The 21,859-nt window shown below is 33.2% G+C and overlaps 3 protein-coding genes across 3 annotated transcripts; all 3 read right to left on the reverse strand.

The window, feature by feature from the left end:
• Position 1: 1 nt before the first annotated feature.
• On the reverse strand, positions 2-3,811 carry LOC142608649 (B3 domain-containing protein At5g42700-like). Its single transcript, XM_075780350.1, has 7 exons — positions 3,447-3,811; positions 3,242-3,337; positions 3,025-3,056; positions 2,756-2,921; positions 1,860-2,066; positions 1,348-1,411; positions 2-222 (listed from the first exon to the last, which is right to left on the reverse strand). Exons 1-6 carry the CDS (start codon positions 3,579-3,581, stop codon positions 1,358-1,360), a joined length of 690 nt encoding a protein of 229 aa, XP_075636465.1. The 5' UTR covers positions 3,582-3,811; the 3' UTR covers positions 2-222; positions 1,348-1,357.
• A 3,116-nt stretch (positions 3,812-6,927) lies between these two features.
• On the reverse strand, positions 6,928-10,828 carry LOC142608697 (B3 domain-containing protein At5g42700-like). The gene is made up of 7 exons (XM_075780394.1): positions 10,622-10,828; positions 10,417-10,494; positions 10,086-10,117; positions 9,810-9,975; positions 8,883-9,089; positions 8,409-8,498; positions 6,928-7,159 (listed from the first exon to the last, which is right to left on the reverse strand). Exons 1-6 carry the CDS (start codon positions 10,754-10,756, stop codon positions 8,457-8,459), a joined length of 660 nt encoding a protein of 219 aa, XP_075636509.1. The 5' UTR covers positions 10,757-10,828; the 3' UTR covers positions 6,928-7,159; positions 8,409-8,456.
• A 5,303-nt stretch (positions 10,829-16,131) lies between these two features.
• LOC142643028 (uncharacterized) lies at positions 16,132-20,280 on the reverse strand. Its single transcript, XM_075817554.1, has 5 exons — positions 19,760-20,280; positions 19,018-19,149; positions 18,768-18,932; positions 17,098-17,403; positions 16,132-16,449 (listed from the first exon to the last, which is right to left on the reverse strand). The coding sequence occupies exons 1-5, from the start codon at positions 20,042-20,044 to the stop codon at positions 16,309-16,311; spliced, it is 1,029 nt and encodes a 342-aa protein (XP_075673669.1). The 5' UTR covers positions 20,045-20,280; the 3' UTR covers positions 16,132-16,308.
• Between the last annotated feature and the right edge of the window lie 1,579 nt (positions 20,281-21,859).

Consider the following 21,859-nt stretch of genomic DNA (forward strand, 5'->3'; position numbering starts at 1 on the left):
ATAGAACAAAAGACTAGTTCATCAATTGATCATTAGATAGCTCATTGTCTCCTACAAACCCATTTTAACAGGAGAATAAACATTAGAAAAACTACCTTGATTAGAGCTAAAACTAAACAGCTTTAGTGGAGCAAGTTACATCTAGTGTTTCTATAGACAACATGAGTATGGAGAACAAAAAACTCATGACAAAATGGAAAACAAAATATGCCTCCCTTTTACCTGCAACCAACAACAGAAGTTTGATAAATATTTCAATTGAACAAAATAAATTAATACAAGTGGAAGACTCCAGAGTATAAGCTCAAAATGATACTAAAAAATTAGGAATAATGTCATACTTATCTACCACATTTTAGAGGCACACAAGAAAATAGGCCTTTTAATTTTATTTCCTCTTTAGACCAGATATATATTTATATCACTTGTGGAGTGAGTATTAACATGAATTGCAATCAAAAAGTTTAATACAGTTGGTGGGAAAAGGCTGCATATTGATATATATGTCAGTCGAGCCAACGAAAACAAAATTTGAATAGTCTCTTTAAAGAACATTGAACACAAGTGGATATGGCATACTGCCCATGCCCTTGTGTGGGAACATTGCTATTGCATGCATATGCAAATAGATGTGTCATATAGCAGCAACCACATTTCTACATTTGATGTTGCAATCATATGAGATCATGTCATATGAAGTTACACGATGGCTTTATAATTCCAAACCCATACATACAGTGCCTATAACAATCTTTTTCCTCCATTCACTTAAGACAAGACAAAAGAAAACCAAAACCTTTACATAGGTTTTAATATATGTTTCCATGAGTAACAAAAAGTAAAATCAGAGAACTATAAGGATTAAGGAAAGTGCCTTTCATATAAACTTCTATGTAAAAAAATTTAGGCTACTCCCTCCCTTTGATCTGATACTAAGAGAATCAAGATATGTAGTTTAATGGTTAAAAAACAGGTTAAAGCTGCCAAACTCAAATGCCAGTGGAAATGGCAATTGGTTTGGAAGGAATCACATGTCTGGTTCATGAATAAGTACAAAGACAACTAAAATCCATTGATTTACAGCATCATAAAAAAAATGAATAGACCTTTCTTGGTCCCATTGGACACAAGGTATGAACTCCAAGCGATAAGGTCTAACACTATGCAATTACAATTTAGCCAACATCCTATATAGATGTTGTCATTATTTCATTGCAAGTATTATAGCTAATGATGAGAAAGCAGATGTATACAAAATTATAACATATTTATGGATTATACTAAAACTCAGGGAACCAACAATGAGTATAATCCAATATCTAGAGCTATCATTTCAAAAAAGGTTACCTGTATTAATTCAATTGGCTCCATTATTTCCCTCCTCAGAACCATTCACCCTAATGATGTACACCTAGAAAGAACATAGAAGTACATTTAGTATATACATATAAGAAGACATAAAATGTAAAAATTCCCCTCGATGACAGGGAGTAGCAGAAAGGAAAAGCCCTACCGAGTTTATTGAAAAGGGATAACTTACATAGGTTACAGATACACATTAGTTTGTATAAAAGAAAAAGGAAAGTGATAGTATCATGCATAACAATCTATAATAGCATGCATATATATGCGCATGCACCATGCCCATCAACAAAATTTGGAATACCATAAAAAAAATGTTAGCATAGCCTTAATTCGAACATGAAACTTCACAACAACAATAATTTGGGGGTGTTTGGTAGGATTATTTAAACAACAGTTTTCACCACAACACGTAGTTCCACAACACTTGATGATTGAGAGGAAGAACAAGAAGAACAAGGTGCTTAGTTAAATGCCGTTGATAAATGATCAATCACCTTAAATGTTGTTCGCCCAATTAATTGATATACTACTGCATCCCCATGTACCAAATGATGAGCAACAGCAAACCCCTTCCATCCACCACTCAGTCCTCTTTTACGGGCTAGATATATTGTTGGATACTCATCACCATCCTCATCTATCAAAGTCATAACATCATCGCGACTTGGAAGGTTCAGCTTGCAGAAATCAACTGGAAGACCCTGTTATCAAATTTTACCAGAATCATTATGACTGTTACTCCAAATTTTACCAGAATCAGTATCGATCAAGGATGACATATTTATCATTATATATATATATATATATATATATAGTTCCAAGTCTTCTATGTTCTCAAGAACAGATGGTAACTTGTCCATCTTCATTACTAAAACATCCAGGTGCCCCCAATCCAAGTGAGGGTTAATCTGCCATATGTCAACTTTCACCCTCTAGTCCCTAATTAGTGGATTTCTACTCTGGCGGAACTATTTATACAATTAAATTTTGCTTTAGACAAGAAAATGCAATCAGATTATAAGTTATTCATGGATCAGGTATGTGATTTTACTTACAGGCTAAATCACATAACTTAGTGCTTTCCAAGCCACTGTAAATTAATCCAGAACAACAAACAAGCCTTTAGTTCCCAAATTTTGGGGAACTATAATCCTCAACAGAATAATCATGGTAGCCACATATATTCCTTTCCACCATTCTATTTTATCCAAAGTCATACACGTAAGACACGTTATTTTTACTACTACTAATGTTATTTATATACCAATAACCCATCAATACATATCAGAGAAAAAGAAAAGCCTGAGTTCCAACATCTTAGATAGATAACACATTGATGTACTTTGAGAAGTTGTTAAATAAGTTGAAGCAGAAAAACCAATTCTCTTACCAGCCAAAATCCACCAGCGACATGGGATGGCTGCATTGACTTTGTTAATATTGGATAACTAGGTGGTAGACCCGATACTAATTTGTCCGCTTTCTCATCAGCTTCTGCTATGGCTTCAGGCGAGGCAAGTACCAGGTTCGTCAAACTCCTTTGCCTACCAAAAATCCTACACATCCCCCATATATAAATAAATAAACCTATACATCTAAAATATTATGTGAAATAGATCATTCTATTTGCAAACACATTAACATTTGAATCAAAAATACCTTCTGGGTATTGCCACGCGGTCCACAGCAACCTGTCAGCAATAACAACTGAAAATCTTGACATAAATGAAAGGCCAATATATATTGTTGGTCCTAAACTTTAGAACATGAGCGGTTTTAGTCCCTGAAGTTTAAAGCAATCACTTTTAAGGACTAAGATGGTTCATTAGGGACTAGTAGTGTTTGAGGAAATGAACAAAACGATTCACAGACTCACTTCTTTGTAAATAGGTGCAGGCTTGTTGGCAAAGCGAGTGGACCTCCTGACCACGACCAATTGCTTCTGCACCACACGGGGTTTGGCCTGCTTCGTCTATGTGAATGTGGGCATCAAAGAGAGTAAATGAGTATGGAATAGAAACACATAAAAATGAAAGATTTTTTAGTGGAAAAAAAAAAAACAGAGAGAAAGAGAGAAATACAGGAGAGGGTTTGGGAGAAGAGGAAGTTTTGAGAGCTTGAGAAAGCAGAGGGAGGTTGAGGGCTTCCATTCTCTTCTTATTCTCTTCCACTCTCTTGCGACGGCTATCCTCGTATGATTGCTTCGCCACCACCATTTTCGTTTTCTTTCTCTTTCTTTTTGTGCTTTTGTGTGTGTGTGAGAGAGAGAGAGAGAGAGAGAGAGAGAGTGATGGGTTTTGGGGTTAAATAGTTAAATTGAAGAACCCTGAACCCTAGCCTTAAGGACCGTTGGGTTCCCACTTCAAATTTTGAATGATGGACGCGTCATCATCGATACGGAAGCTAGCTACCTCACATTCACTGCTAGACCAGAATCTGACTGTACAAGTTTAAATTCTTAAGGTAAAATTTACATTTTTCTTGTTCTTTTTAAACAAAAAAAAAAAATGAAATATAAAAACTATGAGGAATTACTTGGAGAAAAAAATAAATAAATAGAGGCATGATGGAGAATTTTATTTTTTTTATGTTGATAACTATTTTGGATTTTTTCCCCTACCTTTCCAAAGCACTTGATTCAAGGTCTTACCATATTGATATATATACTATATTTTTATCAATACTCGATAATTACAGAGGAGGTGAATTCCAAAATAATAATAATAATAATAATTACATAGGAGGGAAATTTAAATCCCGATTTCTTTAATAAAATAGAGCAATTTGTGCCACTAAATTAGAGATATGTATCCAATTCATCTTATCTCTTCTTGACAAGATTTTTTTAAATTATGGCCTACAAACCAAAAAATCATATTTAAGGTGTTTATCCAACTTTTCCAATAAATTTTTTCAATAATTAAACACAAAATTGAGTATTTAAAAATTGGGTAAATTAAAATTATGACCATCTTAATATGTAAATACATGGAGTTATATTGTACTAATACTATATTAGTAATACTTTATCTCCTATGTGTAGGTTTGTACAACCAACTCACAAACCCCCTTAGCCCAACCTGACTCATCTATATATTTAAAATTTAAATTATATTATTAAATATACATTTAAAAATATATTATGTAATTAATAATTTTTTATTTAATTTTTTTCCTCATGTTCGACTATTCTAATATAAAACCCAATTACCTCACAAACCCTAGCAATCTTACCTCTCTCTCTACCACCTCTCACTCCACTCTCTCACTCCATTCATATTTATTTATAACTGAGTTGGGTTTATAATTGAGTTGGGATATTACATTTTTTTTTTTATCAACTCAGGTGATAAGTGAGATATATTTTTTTCGGCTCAATCTAACTATAATAGTAATAAATAAAAAAATTGTCCAATCCATGTGGGTTCAACCCAATCTATGTGGGTAGCAATTGGGGTTACTGATTTTCAGTTTATGGGGGGTAGTATGGGCTCCATAGTTGGCAAGAAGATCACTCGTTTGATCGAGTATGCTATCAATCAGTTTTTGCCTCTTATTCTAGTGTGTGCTTCTGGAGGAACACACATGCAAGAAGGAAGTTTTAGCTTGATGCAGATGGCTAAAATAGCTTCCGCTTCATATGATTATCAATCAAAGAAAAAGTTATTCTATGTATCAATCCTTACATCTCTTACTACTGGTGGGGTGACAACCAGTTTTGGTATGTTGGGCGATACCATATTGTCGAACCCTTATGATAGGTTGGGTTGAGTTGGATTTTTTTAACTCACCATGATGGGTTGGGTCGAAAAATCTCATCATCCCGACCCATGCACACCCTACCTATGTAGTTAGCTAAGCTCTATGAAATTGTCTATTGTACTTATAATTGTTCTACATGCATTTAAGAGTGAGTTAGCTTGACGACACAAGAGACTGTTAAATGAGATGATTGGGAGTTAGTACGATTCGAAGTTTGAGGAAATGAAATTTTATTTTAACCAACCTACTGCAAATTACTCATTACATTTATTTAAAACCAAAGCATAATATTTATTGTTACTAATTTGCTATGCCACATTATAATAGGATTTTGGTCCATTTCAATTGTAAAATCTATTTGTAAATAACTAAATTAATTAATTAAATTCTTTTTGTAAGCGCACAATTGCACCTGGTCCCAAGAACAGTTATGGGCTCAGGCCCAATGAGCCTTAAACAATATGAATTTGTAGAGGGTGGGCTTGAAACTCAGGTTAGAAGTGTTCGTGGATTAAATGACAAGCCAAAGATTGTTAACACTTTGGAAACAACAAGGAATATTACAAATCAACCTGCTCGGACGTAAGCCAAGGGCTGTTCTTATATTATCTCTTTCTCTTTGTTTTCTTTGTCTTTTTAGATTACAAAAAAGTGAGTCCCCCTTCCTGTTCTAGATTGCTCCTTAAATACTCCTCTTTTTGATAATTTGTACACGTGTTGCCCCAACTCCCCCTTAGCCTAGATATTTCTTTTCTCAGTGCCTTTGAATAGTAACCAGAAGTTTCTCTTCCACTGTTCAGGTGTCACTTCCCCATTAATGCGGCCAGGGTGGTAGGTGCAGGGTCTTTAATGTGGAGGTGGCAGCCTTTATCTTTGGTATTTCTCTAACATCGGTGCTTCCAAGACATTCAAGGGTTCACCCCTTTTAACCATTGGTCTTGACCGTGTCATTCCCTAACCTTTACCATGAAGTCCCTGGTTCTCCGGTGTCCATCCGAAGGAAAATTCACCCTCGGTTGGATCCTCGGGTCCTCGGCGTATGGGCCGACCCGTAGTACTGACAAGTTCTAAACCCAAGAGCAGGTCGGCCTTCCTTAGCATGGCCCAACGGCCCATATTCCCATCAGGGTCTTTTTACTCCCCACACTTTTATTTAAGCTATTTTTTAAAATAAATATTAATCAAACAATAAGATTTTTTTAAATAATGCATGTTATGAATGTTTTCATTTAAATTTTTAATAATAACATTCAATTGTTATGAATGTTATAATTGGTTAGTTTCACATCCACAACATAATCAACAAATTTTCAATTATTTTTTTAGTGATTAAGATTTCAATTAAGGATTAAGCCTGATTTATTTTATTTTTAGTGATATATTTTCTGCGACTTGATATAAATTTCAAAACTGCTAAATTGACATGTTATAATAGGCCTATCGTGCGAAATGGTGTAACTAATGTTATATCATGCGAAATGGTGTAACTAATATTTTCAATAGAGAAATGATATGTCCACAACATTTTCACAACATTTTTACAACAAATCCTAAGTGGCAGAATGTTACTGGTTGTTATTGTTGGGGCAAAAAAGTAATCTTAGTGTTAAGTTCAAATTTGAACCAATAACAACTAACCACCTATGATTTGTTGTAAAAATGTTGTGGACGTAGCACCTCTCTTTTCAATAATAGGATTTATTTTTGTATTCATATTTATTCCCACCAGACATTCCAAACAGCACGCAATTAGCTGTCTCTACTGCAGAGAATGAAATTTTAAAACAAAGTTAAAGAATGAGGAATAAAACAAAAGACTAGTTCATCAATTGACCATTAGATAGCTCATTGTCTCCTACAAATCCATATTAACAGGAGAATAAGCATTAGAAAAACTACCATGATTAGAGCTAAAACTAAACATCTTTAGTGGAGCAAGTTACATGTAGTGTTTCTATAGACAACATGAGTATGGAGGTCCACAAAAAACTCATGACAAAATGGAAAACAGAACATGTCAAGGCCCTTCCACCTGCAACCAACAACAAGAGTTTGAAATATTTCAATTGAACAGAATAAATAAATTCAAGTGGAAGGTTCAAGAGTATAAGCTCAAAACGATAGTAAAAATTAGGAATTATGCATGCTTATCTACCACATTTTAGAGGCACACAAGAAAATAAGAAGTGGTTGATCCACAATATTTTCACAACAAATCATAAATGGCAAGTTGTTATTGGTTCTAATTTGAATCCACGACTTAAATTACTTTTTTGCCCACCCATAATAACAAATTACTTATCACCTAAGATTTGTTATGAAAAATTTGTGAACATAGAATTTTTTCAAGAAAATAGGCCTTTTAATTTTAATTCCTCTTTAGACTAGACATATATATATGTATATATAGACACACACATATATATACATATATATATCACTTGTGGAGAGAGTGGTACTAACATGAATTGCAATCAAACAGTTTAATACAGTTGGTGGGGGAAGGTTGCATATTGATATATATGTTAGTTGAGCGAACAGAGTTCGAATAGTCTCTTTAAAAAAAAAAAATTAAACACAAGTGGATATGGCATACTGCGTGGGATCATGCCCATGCCCTTGTGTGGGAACACTGCTATTGCATGCATATGCAAGCAAAAATGTGTCATTTATCAGTAACCACATTTCATGTCATATGAAGTTACATGATGGCCTTATAATTTCCCTATTCGTACATACAGTGCCTGCAACTTCTGTATAGGTTTATGGATGCTTCCATGAGTAACAAAAAGGAATATCAGAAGACTATAAGGATAATAAGGAAAGTTCCTTTCATATAAACTTTTATGTAAAAATTTAGGTTACTCCCTCCTTTTGATCTGATAACAAGAGAGTCAAGATAAGTCCTGTGGTTCAACAGTTAAAAAACAGGTTATAGCTGCCAAACACAAATGCCGGTGGAAGTGGCAATTGGTTAGTTTGGAAGGAATCAAATGTCTGGTTCATGAATAAGTACAAAGACAACTAAAATCCAGTGATTTACAGCATCATCAAAAACAACGAATAGACCTTTCTTGGTCCCATTGGACACAAGGTCTGAACTCCAACCCATTAGGTCTAACATTGTGCAATTGCAATTTAGCCAACATCCAAAATAGATGCCGTCATTATTTCATTGCAAGTACACAAAATTCTAACATATTTATGGATTATACTAAAACTAAAAGGACGAACAATGAATATAATCCCATATCTAGAGCTATCATTTCAAAAACAGTTACCTGTATTAATTCAATTGGCTCCATCATCCAAGCAAGTAAGACTTAAAGCTAATTACCCTCTTCAGAACCTTTCACCCTGATGATGTACACCTAAAAAGAAAATAGAAGTACATTTAGTACATATACACACAAGAAGCCATAAAATGTAAAAATTTCCTTCAGTGACAGGGAGTAGCAAAAAGGAAAAGGCCTACAAGTTATTGACAAGGGATAACTTGCATAGGTTACAGATTCACATTAGTTTGCATAGTAGCTGAAAGGAAAGTGATAGTATTATATACAATAACAATCTATGATCGCACACACATGCCGCATGCCCATCAAGAGTATTTGGAAGACCATAAACAAATGTTAGCACAGCCTAATTCAAACATGAAACTTCACAACAACAACAACAAAACAAGTTGATGATTGAGAAGAATAACAAGAAGAACAAGGTGCTTAGTTAAATTCCATTGATAAATGATCAATCACCTTAAATGTTGTTGGCCGGATTAATTGAAATACTACTGCATCCCCAACTACCAAATGATGAGCAACAGCGAACCCTTTCCATCCACCAGTCAGTCCTATTTTATGAACCAAGTATATTGTTGGATACTCATCACCATCCTCATCTATCAAAGTCATAACAGCATTACGCTTTGGAAGGTTCCGAAAGCAGAATTGGATTGGAAGACCCTGTTATCAAATTTAACCAGAATCATTATGAATGTTACTCCAAAGGTAAATCAGCTTCAATCCATTATAGGTATAAGGATGACATATTTATCATTTTAAATATACATATTCCAAGTCTTCAACGTTCTCAGAACAGATAGTGACTAGTCCATCTTCATTACTGAAACATGCAGGTGCCCCCAAACCAAGTGAGAGTAATCTGCCACATTATTCATCTATAATGCAACCCCATGTCAACTTTCACCCTCTAGTCCCCATTTAATGGATTTCTACTCTGGCAGAACTAGTAATACAATTATATTTTGCTTTGGAAAAGCAAATGCAATCAGTTTTTAAGTGATTCATGGATCAGGTATGTGATTATACTTCCAGGCTAAATGATATAACTTCGTCCTTTCGAAGCCACTATAAATTAAAACACAACAGAAACCAAGCCTTTAGTTCCAAAATTTTGGGGAACTATAAATACTCAACATAATAATCATGGTTGGCCACATATATTCTTTTCCACCATTCTATTTTATCTCTTACCCGTTGTTACCTCCTTAATTGACATGTTATTTTTTACTAATTCTATTAATGTTATTTGTATGCTAATAAACTCATCAATACATGTCAGAGAAAAAGAAAGGCCTGAGTTCCAACATCTTAGTTAGATAACACACTAATTTACTTCGAGAATTTTTGAAGTAAGTTAAGCAGAAAAACCAATTCTCTTACCAGCCAGAATCCACCAGTGACATGGGGTCGCAGTATTGACTTTGTAAATGTTGGATAAACAGGTTCTAGACCCAATTCTAATTTTTCCGCCTTCTCTTGAGCTTCTGCTTGGGCTTCAGGCGAGGCATATACTCGGTTGGACAACTCCCTTTGCCTACCAAAAATCCTACACAAACCCCCCCAAAAAAAATTAAAAAAATTAAAACTATACGTCTAAAACATTATATGAAATATATCATTCTATTTGCTAACAATTAACATTTGAATCAAATATACCTTCTGGGTATTGCCACGCGGTCCACAGCAACCTGTCAGCAACAGCAATAGCATGATGTTGTAACGTAAAATCCTAATATAAATGAAAGGCCAAAATATATAGCTTGTCCTAAACTTTAGAACATGAGCGGTTTTATTCAGTTTAAAGTGACCACTTTTAGTCTAAAAAACACTAAAAGCGATCGATTTTTAGTCCTTCAAAAAATTTAGTTGGGACTAAAAGCGATCACTTTTTATTTTATTTTATAAATGAAGACTAAAATTGAGCACTTTAAGGACTAGAATGGTTCATTAGGGACTAGTATATGAGGAAATGAACAAAAAGATTCACCCGCTTGTTGGAAAAGTGAGTGGACTTCCTGACCACGACCAATTGCTTCAGCACCACACGGGGTTTGGCCTGCTTCGTCTATGTGAATGTGGGCATCAAAAAGTGTAAATGAGTATGTAAAAGAAAGACATAAAGATGACAGCTTTTAGTATAAAAAAAAAACAAAGAGAGAGAGAGAGAGAGAGAGAGAGAGAGAGAGAGATACAGAAGAGGGTTTGGGAGAAGAGGAAGATTTGAGAGCTTGAGAAAGCAGAGGGAGATTGAGGGCTTCCATTCTCTTCTTATTCACTTCCACTTTGTTGCCACGGCTTTCCTCGCATGATTGCTTCGCCACCATCATTTTCGTTTCTTTCACTCTCTACTCTTTTTGTGCTTTTCTCTCTACTCTTTTTGTGCTTTTCTCTGTATGTGTGAGTGAGAGAGAGAGATGGGTTTGGGGTTAAATAGTTAAATTGAAGAACCGTAGCATTAAGGACCGTTGGGTTACCACAAATCCCACTTCGAATTTTGAATGATGAACGCGTCATCATCGATATTCACAGCTAAAATCGGACTGTACAAGTTTAAATTCTTAGGTAAAACTTATGTTCTCTCTTTTTCTTTTCTTTTTTAATAAGAACTATGAGGAAATACTTGGAGAAAAAAAATAAATAAATAGATGCATGATGGAGAATTTTATTTGTTACGTTGATAACTATTTTGGATTTTTTCCCCCAAAGCTCTTGATTCAAGGTCTTACCATATTTATATATACTATATTTTTATCAATACTCAACAATTATATAGGAGGGAAATTTAAATCCTGATTTCCTTTGTAAAATAGAGCAATTTGTGCCATTAAATTCGAGAGAGTCTTTTGGCTAAATATTACAAAAAATGAAGTTTTTTGTTGTTATAGGCACTGTTCAAAGTTATTTGGTAAAATGAGGAAAGAGAATGAATTTCGGCAACAGCGTTGCCGAAATTGCATAAAAAAGTATGAGAGAGAAATAAAATTGCAGGTGATGGCAGGATTTGAATTTCGGTAATCCCATTACCGAAATTCCTGCTGCCCAAACCATTACCCGAGTGAGTGCCCAAATAAAAACAATTGTGGCAATGCCATTGACGAAAATGAAAAAAAAAAAAAAAAAAAAAACCAATTGAGGTGCCATTGCCGAAAATGAGAGAAAAGAAAAAAAAAAAAGAAAAAGAAAAAAAAAAACCAATTGAAGTGCCATTGCCGAAAATGGGAGAAAAGTACAAAAAAAAAAAAAAAAAAAAAAATCTATTGTGGCAGTGGCATTGCCGAAAATGGGTGAGAAAAAAAAATTGTGGCAACCAAGTCGCCGAAAATGGAGGGAAAAAAAATGCTTCGTCCACAACATTTTTCACAACAAATTACAAGTGGTTAGTTGTTATTGGTTTAAATTTAAACTTAAGACTAAGATAACTTTTGTGCCCCAATAATAACAATCAGTAACAACCTGCCAGTTAGGATTTGTTGTAAAAATATTGTGAAAATATTGTAGACGTATCATTTCTCAAAAAAATCGTGGTGCCGAAATAGAAGGAAAAAAAAAGTGGCAAATTGTTTTTTTTTTTCCCTCTATTTCGGCAATGCAATTGCCACAAAACAATTTGCCACTTTTTTTTTTTTTTTTCTATTTTGACACTACGATTTTTTTTAGAAATGATACATCCACAACATTTTTACAACAAATCCTAACTGGCAGGTTGTTACTGATTGTTATTATTGGGGCACAAAAGTTATCTTAGTATTAGGTTTAAATTTAAACCAATAACAATTAACCACTTGTAATTTGTTGTGAAAAATATTGTGGACGAAGCATTTTTTTTTCCCTCCATTTTCGGCGACTTGGTTGCCACAATTTTTTTTTTCTCACCCATTTTCGGCAATGCCATTGCCACAATAGATTTTTTTTTTTTTTTTACTTTTTTCCCATTTTCGGCAATGCTATTGCCACAATTGATTTTTTTTTTTATATATATATTTTCCCCCATTTTCGGCAATGCCATTGCCACAATTGATTTTTTTTTTTTTTTAAAACTTTTCTCCCATTTTCGGCAATGGCACTTCAATTGATTTTTTTTTTTTTTTCCTCCCATTTTCGGCAATGGCACCTCAATTGGTTTTTTTTTTTTTTCTTTTTCCCCCATTTTCGTCAATGGCATTGCCACAATTGTTTTTATTTGGGCACTCACTCGGGTAATGGTTTGGGCAGCAGGAATTTCGGTAATGGGATTACCGAAATTCAAATCCTGCCATCACCTGCAAATTTATTTCTCTCTCATACTTTTTTATGCAATTTCGGCAACGCTGTTGCCGAAATTCATTCTCTTTCTTCATTTTGCCAAATAACTTTGAACAGTGGCTATAACAACAAAAAACTTCATTTTTTGCAATATTTAGCCAAAAGACTCAAATTAGAGATATGTATCCAATTCTTCTTATCTCTTCTTGACAAGATTTTAAATTATGGCCTACAAACCAAGGGAATCATATTTATGGTGTTCTTCCAACTTTTCCAATAATTGTTTTTAATCTCATTTTTTAATAATTAAACACAAAATTGAGTATTTAAAAATTGGGTAAATTAAAATTATAACCGTCTTTTTTTCTTTTCTTTTTTTGATACAAAATTTTAACCGTCTTAATATGTATATAGATGGAGTTATTTTGTACTAATACAGTATTAGTAATACTTTAAAAAGGCATGAGATATGAGTTTCAACATTTAAGTCATTAAAATTGAGCGATAAAAATTAAATTAGAGTGATAGGTGAAATCAAAGCATCTCTCCTAGGTGGTTGGTTGAGCTCTACAAAGGATCTCTTAAAAAGCATGCCCCTTGAGTGTATTGTCAATTGTACTTCCCATTGTTGTACATGCAATTAAGAGTGGGTTAGCTTGACAAGATATTGTTAAATGAGTTGGTTGCTTCATTCAAATCAGTAACACTTAATAATTGTCACAACTCATAAGTGATTAACATCAAAAAGAAATAAGCCTCACAAGTTGCGTCTTTCCTTTGGTCACTCTCTTTTCTACCTCGAATCAGTCCAGTTACTACCCTTAGAACCCAAGATTGCAAATTATTCATTACATCTATATAATATTTAAAAATAAAGTGAAATATTTATTATTGCTAGTTTACTACGCTCTTGTTGAGCTATATTAGAATAGGAATTTGGTCAATTTCAGTTTACTTTGGTCTATTTCAATTGTAAAACCTATTAGTAAATAATTGAATGAATTATTTTAATTATTTTGTTCAAATTTATTAGTACATGAAGTCATTTGTGCCTTTTTTAAATTAATATTAATTAAACAATAAGATTTTTTAAATAATGCATGTTATGAATGTTTCATTTAAAATTTTAAGAATAAAAAGAGCATTGAAATGATGACGTTTACTAAGCATAAAATTTTCAAAGTGCCATGATTGGTTAGTTTCACATCCACAACATAATTTAAAAAAATTTAATTATTATTTTAGTGATACTAACATTGAAGCTAGTAGCATTTTTGACCAATTCGGCTAATTCAGTCCAATTCGGTCCACTTCCATTTATTCGGTCCATTATGGTGCAATTCAATCCATTCGGTCCCTTGGTCCACTTTGGTCTTTTTGGACTAATTTCCTAATTGGGCCTTCTTCTTCTTTTTTGTAGGCAGCCTTATCAATTTTGGGCTCAATTTTTTTGTTTTCATTTTTTTTTCCTTAATTTTTAGGTTCAAAAGCATATTTTATTTTGGCCAAACTATTTAAATTTGAGCTAAAAAATACAAACAAAATTGACATTAAAAATTAGAGATAAAAGCCCTAAAAAAGTAACAAAAATAATAAAATTAAATTAAAAATATTACCTTAAACTTTTCGTTTCGATAATATAGGTATTATATTTATATTTGGAAAGAAAAAAAATGCTACAATTTTAAACTTATATAATAATTCAAACTTAATGTAACATGTTACATATGTTCCATGGAATATAGGTGTACTTTTTTTTTTAATATTCTTGGATATGTTTAAATTAGTCAATTGATTGTAGGTTCCAATTAACTCAGCTGGTAAAATCTCTGATGGTTATATAAGAGATTTGGGGTTCATAGGTTGAAACTCTCTTAAAAAAAAAATTAGTCAATTGATTATAGTATATTTTAAAAAGTCACTTTAATAACATCTTTTCAATTTATATAAAAAATTTATAATTATGTAATTAAATATATTTATTAAATTATGTTTTTCATATATATATATATATATATATATATATATATATATATATATATATATATATATATATTGTAAGTGCACAATTGCACCTGAACCCAAAGACAATCACGGGCTCAGGCCCAATGAGCCTTAAACAATGTAATTTGTAGAGTGTGGATTTGAAATCTAGATTAGAAGTACTGCGAACTTGATAACAGACTAAAAGTTACAAACACTTGTAAATAATAAACGATAATGGCAAATAGACCTCCTCGGACGTGAGCCGAGGATTACTTCTGTATTATTTCTCTTTCTTTCTTAAAGGCTACAATTCTTCTTCTTTTTTCTTCTGTTTTTTGATCCCCCCTCCCTTTGGCCTTCACCCCCTTTAAATACTTCCTTCCTTGATGCCTTTTGGCTAGTGACTAGAAGTTTCAGTCCTACTGTTCAGAGGTCACTTCCCCATTAATGCGGCTAGGAAGGTAGATGCAGAGTCTTTAATGCGAAGGTGGCAGCCTTTGCTCTTGATATTTTCTTTAACACTAGTGCATCAAGAAGGTTCAGGGTTTCCCCCTTTAACCATTAGTCTTTCTAGAGTTGTGCTTTGACCTTCATAATGAAACTTTGAATTCTCTTGGGCTTGTCCGAGGAGAAGCTCGTCCTCGCCTGCACCCTCGGACCCTCGGCTGCACCCTCGAACCCTCGGCATATGGGCCAATTCGTAAAGTTCAATTCTGGAGCAGGTCGGCCCTCCATGCTACAGTCCAAAGGCCCATATGGCCACTTGGGCCATTTTTCACCTCACATATATATATATATATATATATATATATATATATATATATATATATATATATATTCCATTACATAAAACTTATAAAAATAGAAAATACTTTTAAATAACAAGTACACCATTTAACCTACAAATTTTGCATTATATTCATATAAAATGATTACATTACATTACATGAGTTTGTGACTAGTTTAGTATTAAAGCATTGACTCAGAATGACTACAAGAACTTGATTCTCTCAATTAACTGAATCCATGATTTGCATCAAACAAAAACAAAGATTATCAACAAAGGGCCTTTTAGCACAACAAATTAACCAACTCTTCAAAATTCTTAAATTCCTAATTGAAACACAAGGTCAAGAAGCTTAGAACGTCACAAGTGATGAACTTCAAAAAAGAAATAAGTCTCAGACTTTTTCTCTTTCCTTTCTCTAATTCTCTTTTCTTGGAGAGTGACTTATCTCCATTCAGTCAAGTTACCACGAATTTTCCCAAAGAACCCATTTGTGCAAATTATTTATTACATTCTCTCAGACTTGACCAATTCTTGAATAACTAACAAGTTTTAATATAAACTCCATCTCTCCTTAATTGCCCAAAAGAAAATAGCAATCAAGTTTTAGAGTAAAAGAATACTAATATGTAATGATTTAAATTAACATGAATGAAATCTCATCTGAGAATCAATAGAAAAAACAAATTGAGTCTAAATTTGCTGGGTACATCTTGCATTAGAAAATTATACAGATATTAGCTTGTATCCTAACCAAATCATATTAACACCAGGAGATCTATAAATAAAGCAGTAGCAATAATGCACAACATCAATACCAAACAGAAAAAGAAAAAGAAAAAAAAAAGGGTGAACTTATTCTCATTAGAATTTTATCAGGCCCAAATTCTTCAGCCAGGGTAACATCTCTGCTAGTCCATCTTTCAAGCTTCTAGGGTTATAATCCAACTCTACTTTAGCCTTCTCACAGGAATATGCCCACTGATGTTTTAGAACTTTCACTGCCTGCTCCAAAATTGAACAAAGAGTAGTCAGACTGTGTTGCAGACTATGATATAAATGAAGAAAAGTATAGTAAAGAGGAAAAAAGGAAGGAGGCCATTTGGGCCAAATGACACATCACACATTTACTCAAATAAGAACAAGGTGATGGATAAGCTGATAGGTTGAAGTCCAATGAGATGTGTGAGTAGCTTACCAATCAATTGAGAAAGAGAGATGTGCCTAAGGTAAAAAATTCCATTTGCAGTACCTACTTCAAGTGGCGTGAGGAATTGATGTAGTGCAGACAAATAGTTGTTACCAGAGAAGACATATATCCTTGATTAAGTAAATGTCATAATTGATGAATTTGAGCAATTCCTAAAAATCATTTGATTTTGGGATTTAAGATGTTAAAAGGTTATGCGTGGTTCAAAACATTAGGTATTTTCTTTACTATTGTCCATTATATAAAATATTGATAATAATTTTCAAAAGGCTTAATTACCAATCATTCTTTTTCTTCAAAAGGCTTAATTATTACTGAGAACTTATACTTTGATATTAGGTGGTAGATTTGAATATCAAGAAGAATTCTTTTAATTAATGGTCTACTAATGATTGATACACTATATAAGACTAAAAGGCAACTTCAAAAACCATGGTGCATACCGGGGGACTGATCAGAGGAAGCTTTCCTGTAATTCGTGAGATCAAAACTGAGGCCCATCCATATGCATCAATTGCCCAAAAAGGGATATTAAACATAGGCTTTTTTGTCTCAGTGATGATAGCAGCTAAATCAAAAACATGCCTAAATGATGCATTTTCTCCTGTCAGTAGATATCTTTCACCAAGTCGGCCTTTGTTCATTGCTGCAATATGCCCCTCTACTACATCATCAACATGGCTAAAAGAAAATTTGTCGTTTCCAGACCCTATATAGCCAGGTAATCGCCAATTAAAGCGTTCAATAATCTGAAAGGAGAAATATAACATCATCAAATGAAGCTATAAATAAGAATGTGCATCTTGTAGGTGAACATCCAATAGTACTCACCTGACAAAATCCCATATTAAAAGATAATTCCCATACATCTGTAAGTAATATTCTTCCCAACTTACACCAAAGACTGGAAACAAATAAGAATAACAACTCAAGCCATTTTTTTCCAAGTAATTAAGGAGAATGAGAGGAGTAGATAAAGACCTTATAGGTGTAACCCCAAGCCCACCCCAATAGGAGTACTCTCATGACTCAAGCAATTAACATGTCACTTCCAGGGGATGTTTTATAGTAAATTCAACAGATTTTATTTATGAGAATAGAAAAGGCTTAGAGTGTGGATTCCACCAAGAGGGGGATCTGAGATTAGGGCTTGGATAGAGACCTAACCTCTAGGCCATAGCATTTTAAGAATGAAGTGTTAGCACCTAGACTTAATCTAATGCACTTCCACTAGAGCCCTTGATAATCCAATACCTTTTATAATTGTACCAGGCCATGGCATTTGATGCAATTAAATGTTAATTGCATTTTATTGTAAGTTCCACAGAGTGATGACTTGAAAGGCTTAATTAAGGCGCACAATTTTCAAATTCAACATAGTCATTCAAAGCCTCTCCACATGCGAATCTCTTCGGTCATCCAAAGAAAGCAATGGTTGGGAAAGATGAAAATGAGAATAATATTAAAAACATGTCAAGAGCAAATCACCTTGGTAACATGTTCAACCAACTTTCTTCTGTCACCACAAAAACACACCCCCACGATTAGAAATCTCCCAAGGATAATAAAAACCATCCTAACCAACTTCATCGGCCTCATTATATGTCTCGAGGTCTACTACTTAAGTAACAAACATAATAAAAAGAGTGACACAAAGGATACAACAAATTTTACTGCATTAACCTTACAAACTGATATGTCAACTTTTAAACGCAAGACCAAAAATGTAATTCAAAATTATATATTATGTTGTTGACATAACACCAACATAATCATTTTTACGTCTGTTTGTAAGCATTTTGTAGTAAAACAGGTAGTACCTTTCACATTTTCCAGATCATATAATTCAGAAAGTCACAAATGCAGTTACAGGTCAAGTGAAGAATTTGTAATAATATCTCCATATGGAAACCAAAATCATGCCAGCAAGCATCTACTTCCTCTGGATGACAACAAAAAAGGCCCAAAACTAAATTCCACTGAATTGTATTGCATATCTCTAACTCAATGATTTATACACAAAGTGCTACTAATTTCAAGTTTGAACAACATCTATCATTCTATTGCTACAACAAAAGAAACTAGACAGAAGAAAAGGCAACAGTATTAATACCATTTTAGCAACAATATTTCCAGAAGTGACCTTGCCAGTCCCATAAATAACTCCGGGGTAAACCAGCACTATCGGAACCCCCTCCGATGCAGCTTGTATGGCAATCTTATCAGCAATCACCTTCGATTTCTCATATTCTGTACAGAAATACTTCTCATGATGAACCTACCACATCACATCACAATTTTTGTTATTCTAAGAAGAAAATACAAACAAATAACAAAATCAAAAGGCCAATATATCTCCCTACTTGATTCTCATCAGCAACATTTCCACCATCAGTTGGTCCAAGTGCGAAAAACGAAGACGTGTATATAAGCTTTTCAATAGTATTTGTCTCTCTCACTGCTTGTAACACATTCCTCAATCCTCCAACATTCACCTATTAGCCAAAATCAAATTATTCAACTTATAAATAAATAAAAAGCCTCTTTAACTTTCATAATCATATATACTTACATTATAGAAGAGTCCGAATTTGATAAGATGTCATCCAATACACTATTGTCACATCAACTTTTTACTTAAAACGCCTATCGCAACTCATACCATCTCAATAAACTATGAGTTGGGTTGGATTTTTAGATGGGTGTAAGAATTTATTGAGGGTAATTGTGTCGATTCTTTAATATGTGTCGCAATTGGAGGGTGACTAAGTTCTTATAGAATCCAATCATGGGTCTAATGTAATTTTCTTAATTTTGGTGTAAAAATGACACATTCATAGTATTCAACCCGAGAACCACCGAGTTTTTTTTTTTATTATTTATACAAAGTAGAATTTTTAGTCTAGTCTAATCTAATTTAAGTGTACATTTACGTAAAACTTCCTCCTGAGACTTAATCCCGGCTCTCACCCTTACGCCACGCCCATTTATAGGTGTGGAGTGACTATTGCACCAAGAATGTGCAGTATTACCACCGAGTACTGTTGAATGTTTGTTTAGATATAATAAAAAGAAGAATCTTGAAGAAATTGAAAATGAGCTTACGGAGAAGAATTTAGAAGGATCAGGAAGCCAGGGCTCGACGATGGCAGCCACGTGGAAGATGACGTGGCAGCCGGAGCAGGCAGCGAGGAGGGACTGGTAGTCGGTGACATCACCGTAGACGATTTCGATGGCGGCGGCGTCGGCGTCAGTGGGCGGAGGAGGGAGGGAGGAGAGGTTGCTGGTGCGTCGGACCAACACTCGGACAGGGTGGCCTTGTTGGAATAGGGTGTGGCATAGCTTTCCACCTAAGGAACCTGTTGCTCCGGTCACCAGTATCTTCTTCATGCACCCCCTTTTTCAATCCCTTTTTTTTTTTTTTTGCCTGAATAACCTTTTTCAATCTTTCTAGTCAACAAATGTCTTCCTAAACATTATTACATTTAAATAACTTGGAAGGGTAAAGTATAGTAAATACTGCCGAGATTTTAACTAACATCAGTCTTGGTTTAAGACTTTTCTAATCGGACTTATTTAGTCCTTATTTGACTAATGCCATGTCGATTTTAAAATGTCTTAAGCTTAATTGATATTATTTTAAGGTTCATTTTAAAGAGTGTCCTTATAGTATTGGTTAACAATTCATGTTATAAAAATTTTGACATCACTTTTATAAGAAATGTAAAAAAGTTATTTAAACATTAATTACTTTTTTTTTTCTTTTCCCTTAAGAACTTTCTTTAAATAGACTATTAACCAATGCCTTAAGAGCATTCGTTAGCATTTCTCTTATTTTAAATCTCCAAGTGTTAGTGAGTTTAACAAAGAGTGTTATTGATAAAATAAGTGGAAAGTAACTTCCCTCTCTCCTTAGTCCTTATATAGGTAAGAATTTCACACCTTCCACATAATTTTTTTTTCTTATAATTCAATAGTAATAATAATGGAAAAATATGAATTTAACATTGATTTTTTTTATTTAAAAATATTGGAAGGTGCTAATTACTCTATGCATAAGTGCTGCAAATCAATAAGAAATAAGTCATAAACTTTTCCTCTCTCCTTTCCTCATATCTTTTTCTCTCATTCTCTTTCTTGGAAGAATGACTATCTCGAATCAGTCAAGTTACTATTTTACCCTCTTTCCATCCTAGGAACCCAAGACTAGTCCATTCCTATTCGGTCACTTTGGTCCATTCAGTCCAATTCAGCCCACTTGATCTATTGCAATCCCCTTCAATCCATTCAGTCCAATTGGTCAATTTTAGACTAATTGGGCATTAAATTGATTTTTTTGTAAGTTGCCTTTTTTAGTATTTGGCTCAAAAACTTATTTATTTATTTATTCTTAATTTTTTATTTGAAAAGTATAAAATTTTATTCTATTTGGACCAAACTCTTTAGTTTTGGGCTAAAAAATTCACAAAAAAAAAAACTTGGCATTAGAAATTAGAGATACATGTCCTAGAAAAGCAATATAAATATTATTCTTATATTTGGAAAGGAAAAAAAAATGTACAATTCTAAAATTAATACAATAATTTAAACTTAATATAACATGTTAGACGTGTTTTATGGAATGTGGGTGTACATTTTTTTTATATAATATTCTTAGATATGTTCACATTAGTCAATCAATTATGGTGTGTATCTATATATATAGTCATTTTAATATCATTTTCTTCATTTATATAAAACAATATTATAATTATGTAATTTAAATATTTTATTAAATTACATTTTTCATATAAATATATTGTAATTGAATGCAAAAATACATAATATATCCCATTACATTAATTTATAAAAAATAGAAAATATTTTTAAATAATATACGCATTATTTAACCTACAAATTTTACATTACATAATTATAAAATAATTAAATTATATTTTTCCATGCATTGTGTGAGTTTGTGACTACTTTAGTATTAAAGCATCAACTCAAAATGACTACAAGAACTTGATTCTTTTCCATCAATAAATTACAAAAAAAAATAAAAAAAAGAACTTGATTCTTTCTATTAACTAAATCCATGATTTGCAATAAACAAAAACAAGATTATCAACAAGGTCTTTTAGCAAAACAGATTAACCAACACTTCGAAATTCTAAAATTCCTAATTGAAACACAACACAAGGTTAAGAAGCTTAATACGTCTGA

Source organism: Castanea sativa, chromosome 1, assembly GCF_040712315.1.
Source record: "Castanea sativa cultivar Marrone di Chiusa Pesio chromosome 1, ASM4071231v1".
Classification (NCBI taxonomy): Eukaryota; Viridiplantae; Streptophyta; class Magnoliopsida; order Fagales; family Fagaceae; genus Castanea; species Castanea sativa.

Excerpts from the sequence above, each read along its gene's own strand:
- LOC142608697 (XM_075780394.1), bottom strand. The coding sequence starts at position 10,756 with ATGATGGTGGCGAAGCAATCATGCGAGGAAAGCCGTGGCAACAAAGTG. Across the intron at positions 10,118-10,416 it reads CTCACTTTTCCAACAAGCGG|GTTGCTGTGGACCGCGTGGC; the intron begins GTGAATCTTTTT and ends TGTTGCTGACAG. Across the intron at positions 9,090-9,809 it reads TCACTGGTGGATTCTGGCTG|GGTCTTCCAATCCAATTCTG; the intron begins GTAAGAGAATTG and ends ATTTGATAACAG.
- LOC142643028 (XM_075817554.1), bottom strand. The coding sequence starts at position 20,044 with ATGAAGAAGATACTGGTGACCGGAGCAACAGGTTCCTTAGGTGGAAAG. Across the intron at positions 18,933-19,017 it reads ATGTTGCTGATGAGAATCAA|GTTCATCATGAGAAGTATTT; the intron begins GTAGGGAGATAT and ends GTGATGTGGTAG. Across the intron at positions 17,404-18,767 it reads GAAATATTGTTGCTAAAATG|ATTATTGAACGCTTTAATTG; the intron begins GTATTAATACTG and ends TTCTCCTTTCAG.
- LOC142608649 (XM_075780350.1), bottom strand. The coding sequence starts at position 3,581 with ATGGTGGTGGCGAAGCAATCATACGAGGATAGCCGTCGCAAGAGAGTG. Across the intron at positions 2,922-3,024 it reads CGCGTGGCAATACCCAGAAG|GATTTTTGGTAGGCAAAGGA; the intron begins GTATTTTTGATT and ends GGGGATGTGTAG. Across the intron at positions 1,412-1,859 it reads TTGGGCGAACAACATTTAAG|GTGTACATCATTAGGGTGAA; the intron begins GTGATTGATCAT and ends TGTTCTTTCTAG.